This window comes from Pristiophorus japonicus, chromosome 10, assembly GCF_044704955.1.
Source record: "Pristiophorus japonicus isolate sPriJap1 chromosome 10, sPriJap1.hap1, whole genome shotgun sequence".
Lineage (NCBI taxonomy): Eukaryota > Metazoa > Chordata > Chondrichthyes > Pristiophoridae > Pristiophorus > Pristiophorus japonicus.
This window is the reverse complement of record NC_091986.1, coordinates 170,386,327-170,409,736: the sequence shown is the minus strand read 5'-3', so window position 1 is coordinate 170,409,736 and position 23,410 is coordinate 170,386,327. Positions and strand designations below refer to the sequence as shown.

The following is a 23,410-nucleotide window of genomic DNA, read 5'->3' as shown; positions in this document are numbered from 1 at the left end:
CTAACTCCCTCTTGAATATATCCAATGAACTGGCATCAACAACTCTCTGCGGTAGGGAATTCCACAGGTTAACAACTCTCTGAGTGAAGAAGTTTCTCCTCATCTCAGTCCGAAATGGCCTATCCCTTATCCTAAGACTATGTCCCCTGGTTCTGGACTTCCCCAACATCGGGAACATTCTTCCCGCATCTAACCTGTCTAGTCCCGTCAGAATCTTATACGTTTCTATGAGATCCCCACTCATCCTTCTAAACTCCAGTGAATAAAGGCCCAGTTGATCCAGTCTCTCCTCATACGATAGTCCAGCCATCCCTGGAACCAGTCTGGTGAACCTTCGCTGCACTCTCTCAATAGCAAGAACGGCCTTCCTCAGATTAGGAGACCAAAACTGAACACAATATTCCAGGTGAGGCCTCACTAAGGCCCTGTACAACTGCAGTAAGACCTCCCTGCTCCGATACTCAAATCCTCTAGCTATGAAGGCCAACATACCATTTGCCTTCTTCACCACCTGCTGTACCAGCATGCCAACTTTCAATGACTGATGTAGCATGTCACCCAGGTCTTGTTGCACCTCCCCTTTTCCTAATCTGCCGCCATTCAGATAATATTCTGCCTTTGTGTTTTTGCCACCAAAGTGGATAATCTCACATTTATCCACATTATACTGCATCTGCCATGCGTTTGCCCACTCACCTAACCTGCCCAAGTCACCCTGCAGCCTCTTAACGTCCTCCTCACAGCTCACACCGCCGCCCAGCTTAGTGTCATCTGCAAACTTGGAGATATTACACTCAATTCCTTCATCTAAATCATTAATGTACATTGTAAATAGCTGGGGTCCCAGCACTGAGACCTGCAGCACCCCACAAGTTACTGCCTGCCATTCTGAAAAGGACCTGTTTACCCCAACTCTATGCTTCCTGTCTGCCAACCAGTTCTCTATCCACGTCAGTACATTATCCCCAATACCATGTGCTTTAATTTTGCACACCAATCTCTCGTGTGGTACCTTGTCAAAAGCCTTCTGAAAGTCCAAATACGCCACATCCACTGGTTCTCCCTTGTCCACTCTACTAGTTACATCCTCAAAAAATTCCAGAAGATTTGTCAAGCATGATTTCCCTTTCATAAATCCATGCTGACTGGGACCGATCCTGTCACTGCTTTCCAAATGCGCTGCTTTTTCATCTTTAATAATTGATTCCAACATTTTTCCCACTACTGATGTCAGGCTAACCGGTCTATAATTACCTTTTTTCTCTCTTCCTCCTTTCTTAAAAAGTGGTGTTATATTAGCTATCTTCCAGTCCATAGGAACTGATCCAGAGTCGATAGACTGCTGGAAAATGATCACCAATGCATCCACTATTTCTAGGGCCACTTCCTTAAGTACTCTGGGATGCCGACTATCAGGACCCGGGGATTTATCAGCATTCAATCCCATCAATTTCCCTAACACCATTTCCCGCCTAATAAGGATATCCTTTAATTCCTCCTTCTCACTAGATCCTCGCTCTCCTAGTATTTCTGGAAGGTTATTTGTGTCTTCCTTCGTGAAGACAGAACCAAAGTATTTGTTTAACTGGTCCACCATTTCTTTGTTCCCCATTATAAATTCACCTGAGTCCGATTGCAAGGGACCTACGTTTGTCTTCACTAATCTTCTTCTCTTCACATATCTATAGATGCTTTTGCAGTCAGTTTTTATGTTCCCAGCAAGCTTCCTCTCATACTCTATTTTCCCCCTCCTAATTAAACCCTTTGTCCTTCTCTGCTGAATTCTAAAATTCTCCCAGTCCTCAGGTTTGCTGCTTTTTCTGGCCAATTTATATGCCTCTTCCTTGGATTTAACGCTATCCTTAATTTCCCTTGTTAGCCATGGTTGAGCCACCTTCCCCGTTTTATTTTTACTCCGGACAGGGATGTACAATTGTTGAAGTTCATCCATGTGATCTTTAAATGTTTGCCATTGCCTATCCACCGTCAACCCTTCAAGAGTCTATTCTAGTCATACCATCGAAGTTACCTTTCCTTAAGTTCAGGACCCTAGTCTCTGAATTAACTGTGTCACTCTACATCTTAATAAAGTATTCTACCATATTATGGTCACTCTTCCCCAAGGGTCCTCGCACAACAAGATTGCTAATTAGTCCTTTCTCATTACACATCACCCAGTCTAGGATGACCAGCCCTCTAGTTGGTTCCTCGACATATTGGTCTAGAAAACCATCTCTAATACACTCCAGGAAATCCTCTTCCACTGTATTGCTACCAGTTTGGTTAGCCCAATCAATAGGTAGATTGAAGTCGCCCATGATAACTGCTGTACCTTTATTGCACGCATCCCTAATTTCTTGTTTGATGCTATCCCCAACCTCACTACTACTGTTTGGTGGTCTGTACACAACTCCCACTAGCGTTTTCTGCCCTTTGGTATTCTGCAGCTCCACCCATACCGATTCCATATCATCCAAGCTAATGTCCTTCCTTATTATTGCATTAATTTCCTCTTTAACCAGCAACGTCACCCCACCTCCTTTGCCTTTCTGTCTATCCTTGTTGAATGTTGAATACCTCTGGATGTTGAGTTCCCAGCCTTGGTCACCCTGGAGCCATGTCTCCATGATGCCAATTACATCATATCCGTTAACAGCTAACTGCGCAGTTAATTCGTCCACCTTATTACGAATACTCCTCGCATTGAGGCACAGAGCTTTCAGGCTTGTCTTTTTAACACACTTTGCCCCTTTAGAATTTTGCTGTAATGTGGCCTTTTTTGCTTTTTGCCTTGGGTTTCTCTGCCTCCACTTTTACTTTTCTTCTTTCTATCTTTTGCTTCTGCCCCCATTCTACTTCCCTCTGTCTCCCTGCATTGGTTCCCGTCCCCCTGCTATATTAGTTTAAATCCTCCCCAACAGCAGTAGCTGGTTCCGGTCCTGCCCAGGTGCAGACCGTCCTATTTGTACTGGTCCCACCTCCCCCAGAACCGGTTCCAATGTCCCAGGAATTTGAATCCCTCCCTTCTGCACCACTCCTCAAGCCACATATTCATCTGAGCTATCCTGCGATTCCTACTCTGACTAGCATGTGGCACTGGTAGCAATCCTGAGATTACTACTTTTGAATTTAGTTCCTAGCTCCCTAAATTCATCTTGTAGGATCTCATCCCGTTTTGTACCTGTATTGTTGGTACCTATATGCACCATGACAACTGGCTGTTCACCCTTCAAAATGTCCTGCAGCCGCTCCGAGACATCCTTGACCTTTGCACCAAGGAGGCAACATACCATCCTGGAGTCTCGATTGCGGCCGCAAAAACATCTATCTATTCCCTTTGCAATAGAATCCCCTACCACTATAGCTCTCCCACTCTTTTTGCTGCCCTCCTGTGCAGCAGAGCCACCCACGGTGCCATGAACTTGGCTGCTGCTGCTCTCCCCTGATGAGTCATCCCCCTCAACAGTACCGAAAGCAGTGTATCTGTTTTGCAGGGGTATGACTGCAGGGGACCCCTGCACTATCTTCCTTCTACTGCTCTTCCTGTTGGCTACCCATCCCCTATCTGGCTGTGTAACCTTTACCTGTGGTAAGACCAACTCCCTAAACGTGCTATTCATGACATCCTCAGCATCGCGCATGCTCCAGAGTGAATCCACCCGCAGCTCCAGTGCCGCAATGCGGTCTGTCAGGTGTTGCAGTCGGATACATTTCCCGGACATGTAGTTGTCATATAGCACAGGAGGAGCATGACACATGTCCAAGCTCTCCTGCCATGACTTAACCCTTAGATAAACTTAATTTGGCAACAACAATGCTAAAGGTTACCTACTGATAAAGAAAAAGAAAAAGAAAAACTACTCACCAATGACAGCCAATGACTTACCCCCTTGGCTGTGTCGTCACCCTTCAATTTCTTTCTACTTCTTTTTTGCCTTCTCTACTTGCACCTGCACCGGCTGGCCTTTTATAGGCCTCTCCGATGCTGCCGTTCCGCCTCCTCGAACTCCCGCTGGCTCCCCGACGATGTTGGGCCTTTCATCGGCCTCTCCAACGCTGCTGCTCCGCCTCCACGAACTCCCGCTGCCCCCCGACGACGTTGGGCCTTTTATAGGCCTCTCCGATGCTGCCGTTCCGCCTCCTCGAACTCCCGCTGGGTCCCTGATGATGTTGGGCCTTTTATAGGTCTCTCCAATGCTGCCGCGCTGCCTCCACGAACTCCCGCACATGTAGTCATCAGGGACACTGGAAGCGTCCCTGAGTTCCCACATAGCACAGGAGGAGCACGACATGTGTCCGAGCTTATGGGGAGCGAGCAGGGAAGTGGAGCAGAGTCCATGATCAGAGCAGCCATTAAATGGCGGAGCAGTCTCAAGGGGTCAAATGGCCTACTTCTGCTCCTATTTCTTATGTTCTTATGTTCTTAAAAGTGGTCCAATTGTGGCTAACTGGAGAAGATAAGGATAGCTTTAGATTAAAAGAGGTTTACAATGTTGTTGAAGAGTAGTAAGCCTGAGGATTGGGAAAGCTTTAGAAATCTGCAAACGACGACCAAGAAAATAGAATGAAATTAAACTAGCAAGAAATATGGAGCCGAGAAGGTTGAGAGAAGATTTGATAGAAGTGTTCAAAATCATGAGGGGTCTAGACAGAGTGAATAGAGATAAACTGTTCCCATTGGCAGAAGGGTCGAGAACCAGAGAACACACATTTAAGGTGATTAGCAAAAAAACCAAAGGCAACATGAGGAAACACTTTCTTACGCAGCGTGTCGTTAGGTTCTGGAATGCACTGCCTTTAAGCGTGGAAGAGGCAGACTCAATCCTAACTTTCAAAAGGAAATTGGATAAGTAGCTGAAGGAAAACAAATTGCAAGGTTACGGGGAAAGGATGAGAGATGTGACTAGTTGAAGTGCTCTTGCAGAGAGCCGGCACAGGCTGAAAGGGCTGAATGGCCTCCTTCTGTGCCATAAGAGAATGGTAGCATAGTGGTTAAGTTATGGGACTAGTACTCCAGAGGCCTGGACTAATAATTCACAGACGTGAGTTCAAATCTCACCATAGCAGCTGTGGAACTAAAATTCAATTAATTAAATAAACCTGGAATAAAAAGCTAGGGGCCGAAATTGCCCCCTGACCGAAACAGGGCGCACCTACTGATATAAATGATTTTTCTCCACCCCATGAGGCAGAGTCAAGTGAAATTGAGGTCTTAAAAGTTTTTTTTCTCCGGGTGGTGTTTGGGGCGGCTGAGTGGCAAAAGTCATTCGGGATCGGGGTGGAAGTTGGACGGTCAGCGCAGCGACACTTATGATGTCTGTATGACGTGGATGTGCCTCGTCATGCTGATGCGTTACAACAACCCTCCCCTTCTTTTAAAGGGGAGGGCTGCTGCGAGCTCTGCACAGTTAGTTGGGCCCACTGGGCCCGGTACTCAAGAGGGGGTGCCGGGCTGCCTGTTGGCGGCCCGGCTGGACCTGTGTCCGCCATTGTCGGGCCGACTTCGGAATCGGCCAACTATTAAAATAAAATCGCGGCCACATCAGTGCACCCTCTCCTTTAAGGGCAGACGTGCCGCCCAGCCACTAGCAGCTTCCCGCTGGGGAAAGCTGTTGGGGACATCGAGCGCCGGCCAATCTGCGCTTGTGGGGCAATTTCCCATGCGGGTCAGAAAGGGGGTCGCTGCTGATCGGTAAGGGGTTGGGGCGTGTCCAAAGGGACGGGAACACAGGCGGGGCGGTAACGTCGGCACCTCCGCCCCAACTGAGCTCCTGCTCCTATTTCTTATGTTCTTACAACCATCAAGCCAGGAGACCAACCCTGGTTCGAAGAAGAGTGCAGAAGAGCATGTCAGGAGCAGCACTAGGCGTACATAAAAATGAGGAACCAAGCTGGGAAGCTGCAACACAGGACTACATGCATGTTAAACAGCAGAACAGAGCTAAGCGATCCCACAATCAATGGATCAGATCAAAGCTCAGCAGTCCTGCCACATCCAGTCGTGAATGATGGTGGACAATTAAACAACTAATGGGAGGAGGAGACTCCATGAATATCCCCATCCTCCACGACTGCAGAGCCCAGCACACAAGTGCAAAAGACAAGGCTGAAACGTTTGTAACCATCTTCAGCCCAAAGTGCTGAGTGGATGATCCATATCGGCCTCACCCTTACCAATTCGATTCACTCCATGTGATATCAAGAAACGGCTGAGCACACTGAATACAGCAAAGGCTATGTGCCCTGACAACATCCTGGCTGTCGTGCTGAAGACGAGTGCTCCAGAACTAGCTACACCTCTAGACAAACTTTACCAGTACAGCAACAACACTGGTATCTACCTGACAATGTGGAAAACTGCCCTGGCCACAAAAATCCAATCCAGCCAATTACTCTCAATCATCAGCAAAGTGATAGAAGAAATCGTCGATAGTGCTGTCAAGCGGAATTTACTCACTAATAATCTGCTCACTGATGCTCAGTTTGGGTTCTGCCAGGATCACTCGGCTCCAGACCAGGTCCAAACATAGACAAAAAAGCTGAATTCCATAAGTGAGGTGAGAGTGATTGCCCTTGAGATCAAGACAGCATTTGACTGAGTGTGGCATCAAGGAGCCCGGTAAAATTGAAGTCAATGGGAATCAATGGAGTCATACCTCGCACAAAGAAAGATGGTTGTGGTTGTTGGAGGTCAATCCGTCCAGCCTCAGGACATCGCTGCAGGAGTTCCTCAGGGCAGTGTCCTAGACCCAACCATCTTCAGCTGCTTCATCAATGAACTTCCCTCCGTCATAAGGTCAGAAGTGGAGATGTTCACTGATGACTGCAGTGTTCAGTTCTATTCACAACTTCTCAGAAAATGGAGCAGTCCATGCCCGCATGTAGCAAGACCTGGAACAACATTCAGGCTTGGGCTGATAAGTGGCAAGTAACAACATAGAAACATAGAAACATGGAAAATAGGTGCAGGAGTAGGCCATTCGGCCCTTCTAGCCTGCACCGCCATTCAATGAGTTCATGGCTGAACATGCAACTTCAGTACCCGATTCCTGCTTTCTCGCCATACCCCTTGATCCCCCTAGTAGTAAGGACGTCATCTAACTCCAATTCGTGCCATGCAATAACCAGGTCCAACAAGCGAGAGTCGAATCACCTCCCCTTGATATTCAACGGCATTACCCTTGGCGAATCCCCCGTCAACATCCTGGGGGTCACCATTGACCAGTAACTTAATTGGACCAGCCACATAAATACTGTGGCAACAAGAGCAAGTCAGAGACCAGGTATTCTGCAGCGAGTATTTCAACTACTGTCTCCCCAAAGCCTTTCCACCATTTACAAGGCACAAGTCAGGAATTTGATGGAATACTCTACACTTGCCTGGATTTGTACAGCTCCAACAGTCAAGAAGCTCGACATTGAACAGGCCAAAGCAGCCTGCTTGATTGGCACCCCATCCATCCTCTTCAACATTCACTCCCTCCACCACCGGCAGCAGTGCGTACCATTTATAATATGCACCGCAGCAACTCGCCAAGGCTTCTTCGGCAGCACCTCCCAAACCCACGCCCTCTACCACCGAGAAGTACAAGGGCAGCAGGCGCATGGGAGCATCATCACCTGCAAGTTCCCGTCCAAGTTACACACCATCCTGACATGGAAATATATCGCAATTCCTTCGTCGTCACTGGATCAAAATCCTGGAACTCCCTTCCTAATAGCACTGTGGGAGTACCTTTAAAACAAGGACTGCAGCGGTTCAAAAAGGCATCTCACCACCACCTTCTCAAGGGTAATTAGGGATTGGCAATAAATCCCTGGCCTTGGCAGCGACACCCACATCCCGGAACAAATTAAAAAAAACATTCTATGACTCTATAAAAAAAAGATTGTAGGAGCTTCTACAAGTATGTGAAAAGGAAGAATTGAACAAAAGTAAAGATGGGTCACTTAGAGGCCGAGACAGATGCAATTATAACGTGGAATAAGGAAATGACAGAGATGTTAAACAAATATTTTGTATCTGTCTTCACAGTAAGGAAGACACAAAAAACATTCCGGATATAATGGGGAACTATGGGTCTAATGAGAGTGAATAACTTAAAAGTAATTAATATTAGTAAAGAAAAGTACTGGAGAAATTAAAGTAGCTAGAACATAAGAACATAAGGAGTAGGCCATCTAGCCCCTCGAGCCTGCTCCGCCATTCAAAAAGATCATGGCTGATCTGGCCGTGGACTCAGCTCCACTTACCCGCCCGCTCCCCATAACCCTTAATTCCCTTACTGGTTAAAAATCTATCTATCTGTGACTTGAATACATTCAATGAGCTAGCCTCAACTGCTTCCTTGGGCAGAGAATTCCACAGATTCACAACCCTCTGGGAGAAGAAAATCCTTCTCAACTTGGTTTTAAATTGGCTCCCCCGTATCTTGAGGCTGTGCCCCCTAGTTCTAGTCTCCCCGACCAGTGGAAACAACCTCTCTGCCTCTATCTTGTCTATCCCTTTCATTATTTTAAATGTTTCTATAAGATCACCCCTCATCCTTCTGAACTCCAACGGGTAAAGACCTAGTCTACTCAATCTATCATCATAAGGTAACCCCCTCATAGAAACATAGACATAGAAAATAGGTGCAGGAGCAGGCCATTCAGCCCTTCTAGCCTGCACCGCCATTCAATGAGTTCATGGCTGAACATGAAACTTCAGTACCCCCTTCCTGCTTTCTCGCCATAACCCTTGATCCCCCGAGTAGTCAGGACTTCATCTAACTCCCTTTTGAATATATTTAGTGAATTGGCCTCAACTACTTTCTGTGGTAGAGAATTCCACAGGTTCACCACTCTCTGGGTGAAGAAGTTTCTCCTCATCTCGGTCCTAAATGGCTTACCCCTTATCCTCAGACTGTGACCCCTGGTTCTGGACTTCCCCAACATTGGGAACATTCTTTCTGCATCTAACCTGTCTAAACCCGTCAGAATTTTAAACGTTTCTATGAGGTCCCCTCTCATTCTTCTGAACTCCAGTGAATACAAGCCCAGTTGATCTAATCTTTCTTGATAGGTCAGTCCCGCCATCCCGGGAATCAGTCTGGTGAACCTTCGCTGCACTCCCTCAATAGCAAGAATGTCCTTCCTCAAGTTAGGAGACCAAAACTGTACACAATACTCCAGGTGTGGCCTCACCAAGGCCCTGTACAACTGTAGCAACACCTCCCTGCCCCTGTATTCAAATCCCCTCGCTATGAAGGCCAACATGCCATTTGCTTTCTTAACCGCCTGCTGTACCTGCATGCTCACCTTCAATGACTGATGTACCATGACACCCAGGTCTCGTTGCACCTTCCCTTTTCCTAATCTGTCACCATTCAGATAATAGTCTGTCTCTCTGTTTTTACCACCAAAGTGGATAACCTCACATTTATCCACATTATACTTCATCTGCCATGCATTTTCCCACTCACCTAACCTGTCCAAGTCACTCTGCAGCCTAATAGCATCCTCCTCGCAGCTCACACTGCCACCCAACTTAGTATCATCCGCAAATTTGGAGATACTGCATTTAATCCCCTCGTCTAAATCATTAATGTACAATGTAAACAGCTGGGGCCCCAGCACAGAACCTTGCGGCACTCCACTAGTCACTGCCTGCCATTCTGAAAAGTACCCGTTTACTCCTACTCTTTGCTTCCTGTCTGACAACCAGTTCTCAATCCACGTCAGCACACTACCCCCAATCCCATGTGCTTTAACTTTGCACATTAATCTCTTGTGTGGGACCTTGTCGAAAGCCTTCTGAAAGTCCAAATATACCACATCAACTGGTTCTCCTTTGTCCACTTTACTGGAAACATCCTCAAAAAATTCCAGAAGATTTGTCAAGCATGATTTCCCTTTCACAAATCCATGCTGACTTGGACCTATCATGTCACCATTTTCCAGATGCACTGCTATGACATCCTTAATAATTGATTCCATCATTTTACCCACTACTGAGGTCAGGCTGACCGGTCTATAATTCCCTGTTTTCTCTCTCCATCCTTTTTTAAAAAGTGGGGTTACATTGGCTACCCTCTACTCCATAGGAACTGATCCAGAGTCAATGGAATGTTGGAAAATGACTGTCAATGCATCCGCTATTTCCAAGGCCACCTCCTTAAGTACTCTAGGATGCAGTCCATCAGGCCCTGGGGATTTATCAGCCTTCAATCCCATCAATTTCCCCAACACAATTTCCCGACTAATAAAGATTTCCCTCAGTTCCCCCTCCTTACTAGACCCTCTGACCCCTTTTATATCCGGAAGGTTGTTTGTATCCTCCTTAGTGAATACCGAACCAAAGTACTTGTTCAATTGGTCTGCCATTTCTTTGTTCCCCGTTATGACTTCCCCTGATTCTGACTGCAGGGGACCTACGTTTGTCTTCACCAACCTTTTTCTCTTTACATACCTATAGAAACTTTTGCAATCCGCCTTAATGTTCCCTGCAAGCTTCTTCTCGTACTCAATTTTCCCTGCCCTAATCAAACCCTTTGTCCTCCTCTGCTGAGTTCTAAATTTCTCCTAGTCCCCAGGTTCGCTGCTATTTCTGGCCAATTTGTATGCCACTTCCTTGGCTTTAATACTATCCCTGATTTCCCTAGATAGCCACGGTTGAGCCACCTTCCCTTTTTTATTTTTACGCCAGACAGGAATGTACAATTGTTGTAATTCATCCATGCGGTCTCTAAATGTCTGCCATTGCCCATCCACAGTCAACCCCCTAAGTATCATTCGCCAATCTATCCTAGCCAATTCACGCCTCATACCTTCAAAGTTACCCTTCTTTAAGTTCTGGACCATGGTCTCTGAAATTACTGTTTCATTCTCCATCCTAATGCAGAATTCCACCATATTATGGTCACTCTTCCCCAAGGAGCCTCGCACAATGAGATTGCTAATTAATCCTCTCTCATTACACAACACCCAGTCTAAGATGGCCTCCCCCCTAGTTGGTTCCTCAACATATTGGTCTAGAAAACCATCCCTTATGCACTCCAGGAAATCCTCCTCCACCGTATTGCTTCCAGTTTGGCTAGCCCAATCTATGTGCATATTAAAGTCACCCATTATAACTGCTACACCTTTATTGCATGCACCCCTAATTTCCTGTTTGATGCCCTCCCCAACATCCCTATTACTGTTTGGAGGTCTGTACACAACTCCTACTAACGTTTTTTGCCCTTTGGTGTTCTGCAGCTCTACCCATATAGATTCCACATCATCCAAGCTAATGTCTTTCCTAACTATTGCATTAATCTCCTCTTTAACCAGCAATGCTACCCCACCTCCTTTTCCTTTTATTCTATCCTTCCTGAATGTTGAGTACCCCTGAATGTTGAGTTCCCAGCCCTGATCATCCTGGAGCCACGTCTCCGTAATCCCAATCACATCATATTTGTTAACATCTCCGGAATCAGCTGAGTGAATCGTCTCTGTACCCCCTCCAAAGCTAGTATATCCTTCCTTAAGTAAGGTGACCCAAACTGCATGCAGTACTCCAGGTGCGGCCTCACCAATACCCTATACAGTTGCAGAAGGACCTCCCTGCTTTTGTACTCCATCCCTCTCGAAATGAAGGCCAACATTTCATTCGCCTTCCTGATTACCTGCTGCACCTGCAAACTAACTTTTTGGGATTCATGCACAAGGACCCCAGGTCCCTCGGCACCGCAGCATGTTGGAATTTCTCCCCATTCAAATAATATTCCCTTTTACTGTTTTTTTTCCCCCAAGGTGGATGACCTCACACTTTCCGACATTGTATTCCATCTGCCAAACCTTAGCCCAATCGCTTAACCTATCTAAATCTCTTTGCAGCCTCTCTGTGTCCTCTACACAACCCGCTTTCCCACTAATCTTTGTGTCAGAGATAGAGGATGCACTGGCTTTGATGTTCCAGACCTCCCTAGATTCTATAACAGTCCCCATGGATTGGAAGGTAGCAAATGTAACCTCGCTATTCAAGAAAGGAGGGAGAGCAAAAACAGGGGACTATAGACCAGTTAGCCTGACATCAATAGTAGGGAAAATGCTAGAATCTATTATTAGGGATGTGGTAACAGGGTACTTATAAAGTCATAATATGATTGGGCAGAGTAAACAAAGTTTTATGAAAGGGCAATTGTGCTGGACAAATCTATTAGTTTTTTGAGGGTAGGGAACCAGTGGATGTAGTATATTTGGATTTTCAAAAGGCATTCGAAAAGGAGCCACACAAGAGGTTGTTACACAAGATTAGGGTTCATGGGATTGGGGGTGATATTAGTATGGAGTGAGGATTGGATAATGGACAGAAAACAGAGAATAGGAATCATTTTTGGGTTTGCTGAAGATACAAAGCTAGGTGGGAAAGTAAGTTGTGAGAAGGATGCAAAGAGGCTGCAAAGGAATATAAACAGGTTAAATGAGTGGCCAGGAAGGTGGCAGATGAAGTGCAATGTGGGGAAGTTTGAAATTATCCACTTTGTTTGGAAGAATAGAAAAGCAGAATATTTTTGGTCTCCTTTCCTGAAGGAAGGATATACTTGTCTTTGAGGGAGTGCAACAAAGATTCATGTGATTGAGTCATGAGATGAGAGGGTTGTCCTATGAGAAGAGATTGAGTTGAATGGGGCTATATTCTCTGGAGTTTTGAAGAATGAGAGGTGATCTCATTGATATGTATAAAATTCTTAGAGCAGTTTATAGTGTAGGCCTACTCCTGCTCCTATTTTCTTCAGAGGCACGAATAGCATTTCTACAGATGGAGGTTCATCACTCTGGAGTTGCAGAAAGCTAACACCATGCTCCCAGGGAAGGGTGAGGCAATCTATGCCAACTCATAAGGACAAAGTTTTATAAATTCTAGAAACATTGATAACTACAAGCATACAGGCCCCTGTTTACATGAGCTGCAAGGCTCGCCCATTTGCTGTCCAAAGGACCGCCGATGGCCGCCGAGAGACCGGGTGGTACTTTGCCTGAAAGATTCCTCTAAAAGAGGTGTTGTGCTGCCCGTCGGCAAAATAATGGCTTACGCCCTCAATTTCGGCAGCAGCGGGCAGGAGCTCTCAATCTCGGTGACAAATGAGCTTGCCACCTAAGTGCCGCCGAGGATGGAGTTGGGCCCAGGGAGGGTGGGAGATCTGAAAAGTAAAAAACATGACAAAAAAAACAAAAACACCGGAACACCTTCAGGAGACCCCAATCCAGGCAAGTCGCTATAAAACACTTTTTTAAAAAAAAAAGATGTTCACTAACCTTTTCCTGCACGTCTTCATATCTACCGTCGGGGTTAGAACCGCCTCCCCGCAGCGGTCCTTCCCCTCCGCTGGCGCGACTCCCGCCCGCACTAATCTGGCATCTCGGCGGGCGGGAGGCCACTTACACCACTTGGCCGCCAGGGTACGTCAGCAGGTGGTCCCCGCCGATACTCCCATCCCGCCCGCTCCAGCCCAAGTGGAAAATGGCGAGGAGAAGAAAACGGTAGCAAAACTCAGCAGCAGTGGGCGGTAAGGCCACCAATATCAGGGCCATAGATTCTATTCTATTCAATCTAATCTATTTTATCTATTCAGCCAGTATTATTATTCTCTCTACTGCCCAATTAACAAGTGCATCTAAACATTTTCCTCTGTGTAGGATATAAGCCATGGTCAATTTCAATTATTACTTAACATAATTCAAATGAGAGGATATCATTATGGAGAATGGCTCAAAGAATTGGAGCTTTTGGGGAACTGAGAAATTTCCACAATTATGAAATTTTTGAGAAGGTAAATGGTGAAAAATTGTTTCCATTGGCTGTCAAATTGATAACAAGGTGGCACAGATTCCGAGATTATAATTAGAACAACAAAGGAATTGTCTAGAATTTTTTCACACAGATCTGGAGTATAAAATCTTGTTCTCCGTGAAATCTTAAGACAGTGAGACCGATTGTAGCATCCCTACAGCTGCTCTTTCAGCTAACCCAGCACAGACTGGGGATCAGTATGCCACTATCCTGATTTGCATGGCAGTTAATCATGACATAAACTTGCTGAGAAAATTGAGAGACATATTAGATATGGCTAAAAAAATAGAACCACTCTGGGAATGAGAAGCTGCTAATGCTTCCATGTAGGGTTCAATGACGAGACCTTGGACAAAGTGGACCACTTTCCATACCTCAGGAACCAACTGTAAACAAGTCCAACACCACCTTCAGTGTGCCAGTGCAACCTTCGGTTGCCTGAGGAAGAGAGTGTTTGAAGACCAGGACCTCAAACCCGGCACCAAACACATGGTCTACAGAGCAGTAGTGATACCCAGCCTCCTATATGCTTCAGAGACATGGACCATGTACAAGCAGGCACCTCGAAGCATTGGAGAAGTACCACCAACGCTGCCTGCGCAAGATCTTGCAAATCCATTGGCAGGCTAGGTGCACCAACGTCAGTGTTCTCACTCAGGAAAACATCCGAGCATTAAAGCATTGTGTCATGTATGTCGACCATCTATACTAACTGTATAGTCACATAAGGTGTGCCACCAGAGGGCACTGCGGTGGGAGACCTGAGAGTCACCTGCATAGGTGTTAAGGGCCCAGTATAAAAGGCTGCCCACCATGCTTGTGCTTCATTCTGGAGTTACAATAAATGGGACTAAGGTCATGTACAATAGACCTCGTGGAGTCATTCATGAGAATTACAGACACAACAACTGGCAACGAGATTGCGAACTTTCATGCAAAAATGACCAACATTGGTGCATTAGAAAAGTTCTCAGATGGTGAAGGTTGGGAAGCCTTTACAGAGCGGCTCGACCAATATTTCGTAGCAAATGATCTGGTAGGCGATGATCCGGCCACACTGGCAGATAAGTGCAGAGCTATCCTGTTGACCAGTTGTGGGCCCGCGGTCTACGACCTCGGCAGGGACTTGCTTGCACCAGAGAAAACCAAGGCCAAGTCATACGAGGAGCTGAAAGTGCTAATTCGGGACCAACTCAAACCGAAGGAGAGCATCCTCAAGGCCAGGCATCGATTTTATACACACTGCCGCCCCGAGAGCCAGGAAATCGTGAAGTACGCTGCCGACCTCAGGAGGCTGGCAGGACCGTGTGAATTTGGTGCATTCCTCGCCGATGCATTGCAGGATGTCTTCATAATTGGCATCGGTCATGGGGCCCTTCTTCACAGGCTACTTTCTGCCGAAACCACCATCATTCTGCAGAAGGCCATCAGCATCACCAGGCGTTCATGACCTCAATATGCAGCTCGAAGCAGATGATGACTCACCCTCAGGACTCAAACCCGGCAAGTACTGTAAATAGAATGGCGCCTTTCACAGGCAGAACTGTTGAACGTGAATCTGCCCAGGGCAGAGCATACAGGGCCCCGAGTCCTTTAACTCAGAGTCCGCCGAGGGGTGCAAACGTAAGTCGAGTAGCACCATGCTGGTGTTGCGGAGGTAATCACAGGGCTCATCGGTGTCGGTTCAGAGACTATGTGTGCAAGGGCTACAGCACAAAAGGCCACCTCCAGCGAATGTGCAAAAGAGCTGCAACTCACCACGTGGAAGAGGAGTCAGCAGATGGCTGTGAATCCAGCGCGGATTACGAGGAGATGGCTAGAGAGGCAGCTCAGTCCCAGGACGAAGTGTATGGAGTATATACCTGGACCACAGATTGTCCTCCAGTGATAATGGAAGTCGAGATAAATGGCATTCCAGTCTTCATGCAAATGGACACGGGGGCGAGTCAGTCAGTAATGGGCCAGGAAGCCTTTGAGAGGCTATGGAACGATCAAGCTAAACGACCCAAGCTGGTCCCGGTTCAGGCAAAGCTGCGCACCTACTACACCAAGGAACTGATATCAGTTGTTGGTAGTGCAGAATTAAGTGTATCCCATGATGACGCGGTGCACAATTTACCATTGTGGATTGTTTCAGGTGATGAACCAACGCTACTTGGAAGAAGATGGATAGGGAAGATTCATTGGAACTGGGAAGACTTCATCCCTCCAGCGATCGACATCCCCCATGCTCAGAGGCAGAGCAAGCCCTCACCTTCGGTTGGACCAGGCACCGGAGAGCAGATCCACGCAGCCCCCGAGGCACAGACCACTCAGCATGATTGTGTGGCGATGATCCGGCCGAGACGACCCAAATGCACCTTCCCGGTTTCAGTGGCAGGACTCCTGGGGAGGAAGATTGGATCCGCGGACGCCTTCCCAGCTTCAGTGGCAGAATCCCTGGGAAAGAAGATCGTGGCAGTCAACATCATGGACAGGGAAAAGATGGCATCCAAACCACGAGGTGCAGTGCTAATGGAGCAACGACACATGGTTCCACGCAAGGAAGACGATTGGGGTAAAAGTAGTAAGGCCATTTTAAAGGAGGCCAGCAACCCGCCATTTTTGAATGAATTGCTTGAAATTGGCAATGTAAAAGTCCAGCTGTAACGAGCAAAATGTTGTTGAGCGATGTCGGGCGCAAATTGCAATCAGCCAATGTAGTGGGCGAACACCTAACGGTTGTATACAAGTCCAGCGAGCTACCCAATGCTATAGCCTGCATCCTCGGGACCAGAACGATGTATCATAAAGTGTCCCTACAGCTGACAGAAATAGACAAGCCGCAGAGTAAACGATCCCCAGAGAGCAGAGGCACCGGTAGTGATACCCTGCCTCAGATCGATTTAACATTGCAGGCACCCGATGGTATGAACTGCCACGGGCCAGAAACAGTAAACTGCGCCTATGCTCATAGTCGGCTACCGTCGCCCACCACCCGGGTGGAAAAGGCGCAGCCCACAAACCCACTCGCCACCACGGCAATGCCCAAGAGCGAAGGGTCACCCGCAACGGCTCCTCCGAACGGGACCTGGACCAGCCAGGATCCCAAATTAGAGAGTGCTCACAATGGTGCCCTCAAGGAAAGCGAGTCAGCAATCCCCTGTGAACTGCTAGACAAGACGAGGCAGACCCACCATCACTTAGACGAAACGCTCACTCGCTCAGACCGCTTCCCAGGGAGCAGCAGCGACACTGTGCAAACGAAAAGGACAGGGAGGTCACAGACACATCAGCTGTCTTTGGGCCTGCCCGACACTAGGAGTAACGGCAAGAGCCCTGAGCTCCGGCAACTCGAGCAAAATGAGTTCACCTCGCCCACAGACCCACTAGCATGGGGCGCTGCGCCTCCACCAGATGACCCGGATCTCATCCGGCTGTGCTGGAACTAGACTGTCCTTGTGTACCTGTACTGATATACCTGTACTGATCATGTAAATATACCACACAAAAAGAAATGCAACTGTAATCCACCCAACAAATGTACCAAGATGTAAATGTAAAACCCATGTGATGAACTTGAATGCAACTTGCATGTAACGGGCCATTAGCATGATCTCTGTGGGGGGGGCGGGGGGGGTAGAGAATGGAGTAGTCATGGACTCACAACCAGAAACCACTGGGACCTCCACTGGCAACAAATCTCACCACCAACCCACCCAAGCTAGAAGCAACCCTCCAATGGTCAACCAGGAAGAACAAAGCCCAGGTCACCGTCAATATACGAGTCAACTTGCATTAAAAGACTTGGGGGGAAGTGATGTCATGTATGTAGACCATGTATACTAACTGTATAGTCACATAAGGCGTGCCACCAGAGGGCACTGTGGTGGGAGACCTGAGAGTCACCTGCATAGGTGTGCAGGGCCCAGTATAAAAGGCTGCCCACCATGCTTGTGCCTTACTCTGGAGTTACAATAAATGGGACTAAGGTCACAACAGCTCAAGTATAATACTAGACCTCGTGGAGTCATTCATAAGAGTATTACAGACACAACACATTGACCACTCTCGATCAGCTCCGATGAACGGGCCACATCATCCACATGCCCGATACGAGACTCCCAAAACAAGCGCTCGACTCGGAGCTCCGACACGGCAAGCAAGTGGAGGAGAAGCATCCGGGAAGGCGCTGAGCACCTCGAGTCTCTTCACCGGAAGCAAGCGGAAGCCAAGTGCAAACAGCAGAAGGAACACCCCACCCACCCATCCTTTCAACCACCTGTGACAGAGATCGTAGGTCCCACATTGGACTCATCAGTCACCTGAGAACTCATTTTTAGTGTGGAAGCAAGTCATCCTCGACTCCGAGGGACTGCCTAAGAAGAAGAAGTAAGGTTTAATAAGTAATCTATTTAGCATAATTTCTGCAAACACTAAATAGAGGATAAAACAGAAGTAGCTGCCAAGTCAAAACTGACCCTGGTGTAATACAGATAGACTTGGATGTTTCTGAATGAATTTCCTGCAATGTATTCAGAATAGGATAGGATGTATGGCCAGTAAGAACAGTTTCTGGTGTTTTAGTACATATATACTAGCTGAAAAAACAAAGATAACACTCAAGTAATCCAAACCCAAATTTCAGATTGAAGATAAAAAAAAAGGTTGTAGAATCCCTCGTAGCCTTTTCTTTAGAAGGGGGAGCAATGCATCTGATTATTAGTGTCATCATCATAGGCAATCGAGGAAGATTTGTTTCCACTCTTAATGAGTCCTTAGGTGGTTGAACAGTCCAATATGAGAACCACAGTCCCTGTCACAGCTGGGACAGATAGTTACTGAGGGAAGGGATGGGTGAGACTGGTTTGCCGCATGCTCTTTCCGCTGCCTGCGTTTGATTTCTGCATGCTCTCGGCGATGAGACTCAAGATGCTCAGCGCCCTCCTGGATGCACTTCCTCCACTTAGGGTGGTCTTTGGCTAGGGACTCCCAGGTGTCAGTGGGGATGTTGCATTTTATCAGGGAGGCTTTGAGGGTGTCCTTGTAATTATTAGTGTCAAGTGACAATGATAATGCATCACTCTCCAAGTTGAGTTTAATGACAAAATATCCTCAGCTTTGTGACGGCCCACAACTTGTGCTCCCTGAGACATGCCACTCAGCTGTAACAAAGTTAGTTATAAGAATGTGGTGCAGATGCAGATTTTTGAACAAAATCCAAAAAAGCAATCTAGACTTGAACATTAGGTATGATTAAGAAGTTTGCAGATGATACTAAAATCGGCTGTGGTTGATAATGAAGAAGAAAGCTGCGGACTGCAGGAAAATATCAATCAACTGGTTAGGAGGGCAGTACAGTGGCAAATGGAATTTAATCCGAAAAAGTGTAAGCTAAAGCATTTGGGTAGGGCTAAAAAGAAAAGGGAATACACATTAAATGGTAGGACACTGAAAAGTGTAGAGGAACAAAGGGACCTTGGAGTGCATGTCCACAGATCCCTGAAGGTAGCAGGCCAGGTAGATAAGATGGTTAAAAAGGCATACGGAATACTTGCCTTTATTAGTCAAGGCATAGAATACAAGAGCAGGAGGGTTATGCTTGAACTGTATAAAACACTAGTTAGGCCACAGCTAGAATACTGTGTGCAGTTCTGGTCACCGCATTACAGGAAGGATGTGATTGCACTGGAGAGGAGATTTACGAGGATGTTGGGAGTGGAGAATCTCAACTATGAGAACAGTTGGATAGGCTGGGTTTGTTTTCCTTGGAACAGAGGAGGCTGAAGGGAGACCTCATTGAGGTGTATAAAATTATGAGGGGCCTAGATAGAGTGGATAGAAGGGGCCTATTTACCTTAGCAGAGGGGTCAACAACCAGGGGGCATAAATTTCAAGTAATTGGTAGTAGGCTTGGAGAGGAAATTTCTTCACCCAGAAGGTTGTGGGGGTCTGGAACTCACTGCCTGAAAGGGAGGTAGAGGCAGAAACCCGCACCACATGGGTGAGCAGAACTTGGTGTGAGTTAGGACACGGGCAGCCGAGTTTTGAAATACCTCTGGTTTACGTCGGGTAGAATGTGGGAGGCCAGCCAGGAGTGCGTTGAAATGGTTAAGTCTAGAGGTAACAAAGCCATGGATGAGGGCTTCAGTAATTAGATATATATTAGAAAACAACTCACACAAAATGGAAGGTAGGTATGAAATGTAGTTGCACAGTTGGCTGCTTCAGGTGAGGTTTCATCTTCTGTGCAAAATTCCTTTACTGGGGTCAGCTGAGGACCATTAGATTTTTCTGATATAAAAAGTGCAATCTGAAAACACAGATATTTCTGTTAATTTCAGTTTCAATTTGTGTTGCTTCCAGCAATCTAAAGAAATCACACCACAAAATTAATAAACTTTGATTATAAACACTTTGAACAAATATTTTGTATCGGGCTTCATGGTAGAAGACACTAAAAACATCCCAATAATAGATAATCAAGGGGCTATAGGGAGAGAGGAACTTAAAACAATCACTATCACTAAAGAAAAAGTACTCGGTAAAATAATTGGTCTATAGGTGGACAAGTCCCCTGGACCTGATGGCCTGCATCCTAGAGTCTTAAAAGAAGTGGCTGCAGAGATAGTGGATGCATTGGTTTAAATTACCAAAATTCCCTGGTTTCTGGAGAGGTCCCAGCAGATTGGAAAACCGCAAATGTAACACCCCTAGTTAAAAAAGGAAGCAGACAGACAGCAGGAAACTATAAACCAGTTAGCCTAACATCTGTTGTTGGGAAAATGTTGGAGTCCATTATTAAGGAAGCAGTAGCAGGACATTTGGAAACGCATAATACAGTCAAGCAGAGTCTGCATGGTTTTATGAAAGGGAAATCATGTTTGACAATTTTGCTGGAGTTCTTTGAGCATGCAACGAACAGGGTGGATAAGGGGGAACCAGTGGATGTGGTGTATTTGGATATCCAAAAGGCGTTCAATAAGGTGCCATATAAAAAGTTACTGCACAAGAGCTCATGGGGTTGAGGGTAATATATTAGCATGGATAGTGGATTGGCTAACTAACAGAAAACAGAGGGATAAATGGGTCATTTTCCAGCAATTGGTAACTAGTGGGGTGCCACAGGGATCAGTGCTGGGGCCTCAACTATTTACAATCTATATTAATGACTTGGAAGAAGGGACCGAGTATAATGTAGCCAAGTTTGCTGATGATACAAAGATGGGTGGGAAAGCAAGTAGTGATGTGGACACAAAAAACCTGCAAAGGGATATGGACAGGCTAAGTGAGTATAATGTGGGAAAGTGTGAGGTTATCCACTTTGGCAGGAAAAATAAAAAAGCTAATTATTATTTAAATGGTGGGAGATTACAAAATGCTGCAGTACAGAGGGACCTGGGGGTCCTTGTGTATGAAACACAAAAAGTTAGTATGCAGGTACAGCAAGTAATCAGGAAGGCAAATGGAATGTTGACCTTTATTGCAAGTGGGATGGAGTATAAAAGCAGGGAAGTCCTCCTACAACTGTCCATTGTATTGGTGAGGCCACACCTAGAGTACTGCGTACAGTTTTGGTCTCCTTATTTAAGGACGGATATACTTTCATTGGAAGCAGTTCAGAGAAGGTTCACTAGGTTGATTCCTGAGATGAAGGGACTTATGAAGAAAGATTGAGCAGGTTGGGCCTATACTCATTGGTATTTAGGAGAATGAGAGGTGATCTTATTGAAACATATAAAATACTGAGGGGCCTCGACAAGGTAGATGCAGAGAGAATGTTTCCCCTCGTATGGGAATCTAGAACTAGGGGGCATAGTTTCAGAATAAGGGGTTGCCCATTTAGAACGGAGATAAGGAGGAATTTCTTCTCTCAGAGCGTGGCAAATCTGTGGAATTCTCTGCCCCATAAAGCTGTGGAGGCTTGTTCATTGAATATATTTAAGGTGGAGATAGACAGATCTTTGAGTGACACGGGAGTGAAAGGTTATGGGGAGCAGGCAGGAAAGTGGAGTTGAGTCCAAGATCAGATCAGCCATGATCTTATTAAATGGAGGAGCAGGCTCGAGGGGCCAAATGGCCTACTCCTGCTTCTATTTCTTGTGTTCTACATACTGGAGACATTCAGTACTTAATTCACACACTTACATTGCACAGTCCTGAGGTGTTTACTAATTTGGCAAGAATTGCATGCTTCATTCAAGAATTCTTTACAGAAGTTGCACCAAGAGTACATGCAGGAGTTTTATGTGAGCAAGTCCAGCCTTTAGTTCACAGTGTACAAACCTCAGCAAAATCTATAAATCAGTTGGGACCCCATGGTAGAGATGATCAAAAGCTTTAATCAAAATTGTACATGAAAGAAAATCAATTAATTCAAATGTTCCTTCTCCACATGAGATAACACAATTTTCTGCCTTGTTAAGTCCCTTTTCCACCAATACCACGCACCATTTCCTGACCGAAAAAGCAGACAGGTGACCCGACAGGTGCAATCATTATCTGGAATAGTCAGGAGTTTCCCACTAAGATTTATTGTTAAAAGTGAGAGTGAAAGAGACAGCATTGCTTGAGTAGTTGGCTTTTACAGCAAATCACTGTTCCTGCCTATGATTGCCTGCACACTGGCAGCTGGTTGCATCCGTATTCTTTGAACAGCAGTCTAAAACTGTTTAAGAATGCACATCTTTTCAATGTCTGTTATTCACTGTTGGCTATATGCAGCACTTACAAGCACAAACTTGTTGAAAGAACCTGCAAACAGAGCATCATGCTGATTACCTGGATAATAATAAAGTTGAAGAGTTAAATGGTGCAAACAGCTATTTACTATGTATATAATCTATATCTATGTCAAATTATTTAAATGGTAATGCAATTATTTATAACTATTTAACACAAATGTATGGTGATGAAACATACTCATTGGAACACGTTTGTATCTTTTCGACATTTCATATTAACATAAAACAATTACTTACAAATGGCCTGTATGAAATAAAAATGCTAAGGGATTTAAAGCTGTTGTAGTTAAGCTAGATTGGTGTCTGTAAGGGAATTCTGTCTATTATGGATACTAATTGTAGGATATTTACAATAATTGCTATCATGTTAAGGCCTCATTAGATATTCTGTTATCCTAATGCTTATTACATTGGTGATGATTATAATGCCAAATAATTCTCATTTTACTTCCCTTGAAATATAAGCCTATATTAATGACATATGTGCAGTTATGTAAAAGGTTATAACTGATTTAGGGCAAGTTAAGTTAATGGAAGGATTTTAAAGTTGGAAAGATGTAGAAAGCAGTGTTTAAGAATAGGTATATGAACATCAGAGCCAGCGTAGAACTAATAACCAATGTCAGTAAGATACCCAAAGGAGGGTCTGTGGGTCACATGGCAGAGAGTTGGCAAGTTAGACAATAGGGGCTGGATTTTTGATCTTTTATCGCCCCTCATAGCGCCCCAGAGGGGCAGCAACGGCATCGGTAAGCACTCCTGGGCGGTCGGCCAGCTGCCAGCGCCCCGCTGGGACATTCGGTGCCGGTTTTGAGGGGGCGCGGAGCACTACCGCCTGGAAGAGGCGAGATGTCGTGCACTGCCCCTGGTT

General features: G+C 45.9%; 1 protein-coding gene across 4 annotated transcripts in view; it reads right to left on the bottom strand.

Moving 5' to 3' along the window:
* LOC139275195 (beta-1,3-glucosyltransferase-like) overlaps nt 1-23,410 on the bottom strand; it is a 467,305-nt gene that overhangs the window by 166,657 nt on the left and 277,238 nt on the right. For 3 of the 4 annotated variants that reach the window (XM_070892319.1, XM_070892321.1, XM_070892322.1), the window contains one exon: nt 19,977-20,108. The exons of the other annotated variant lie outside the window; for it this stretch is intronic. In XM_070892319.1, the coding sequence (XP_070748420.1) occupies nt 19,977-20,108 (132 nt within the window). The remainder of the gene's footprint in view (nt 1-19,976; nt 20,109-23,410) is intronic. 4 annotated transcript variants of the gene reach the window in all.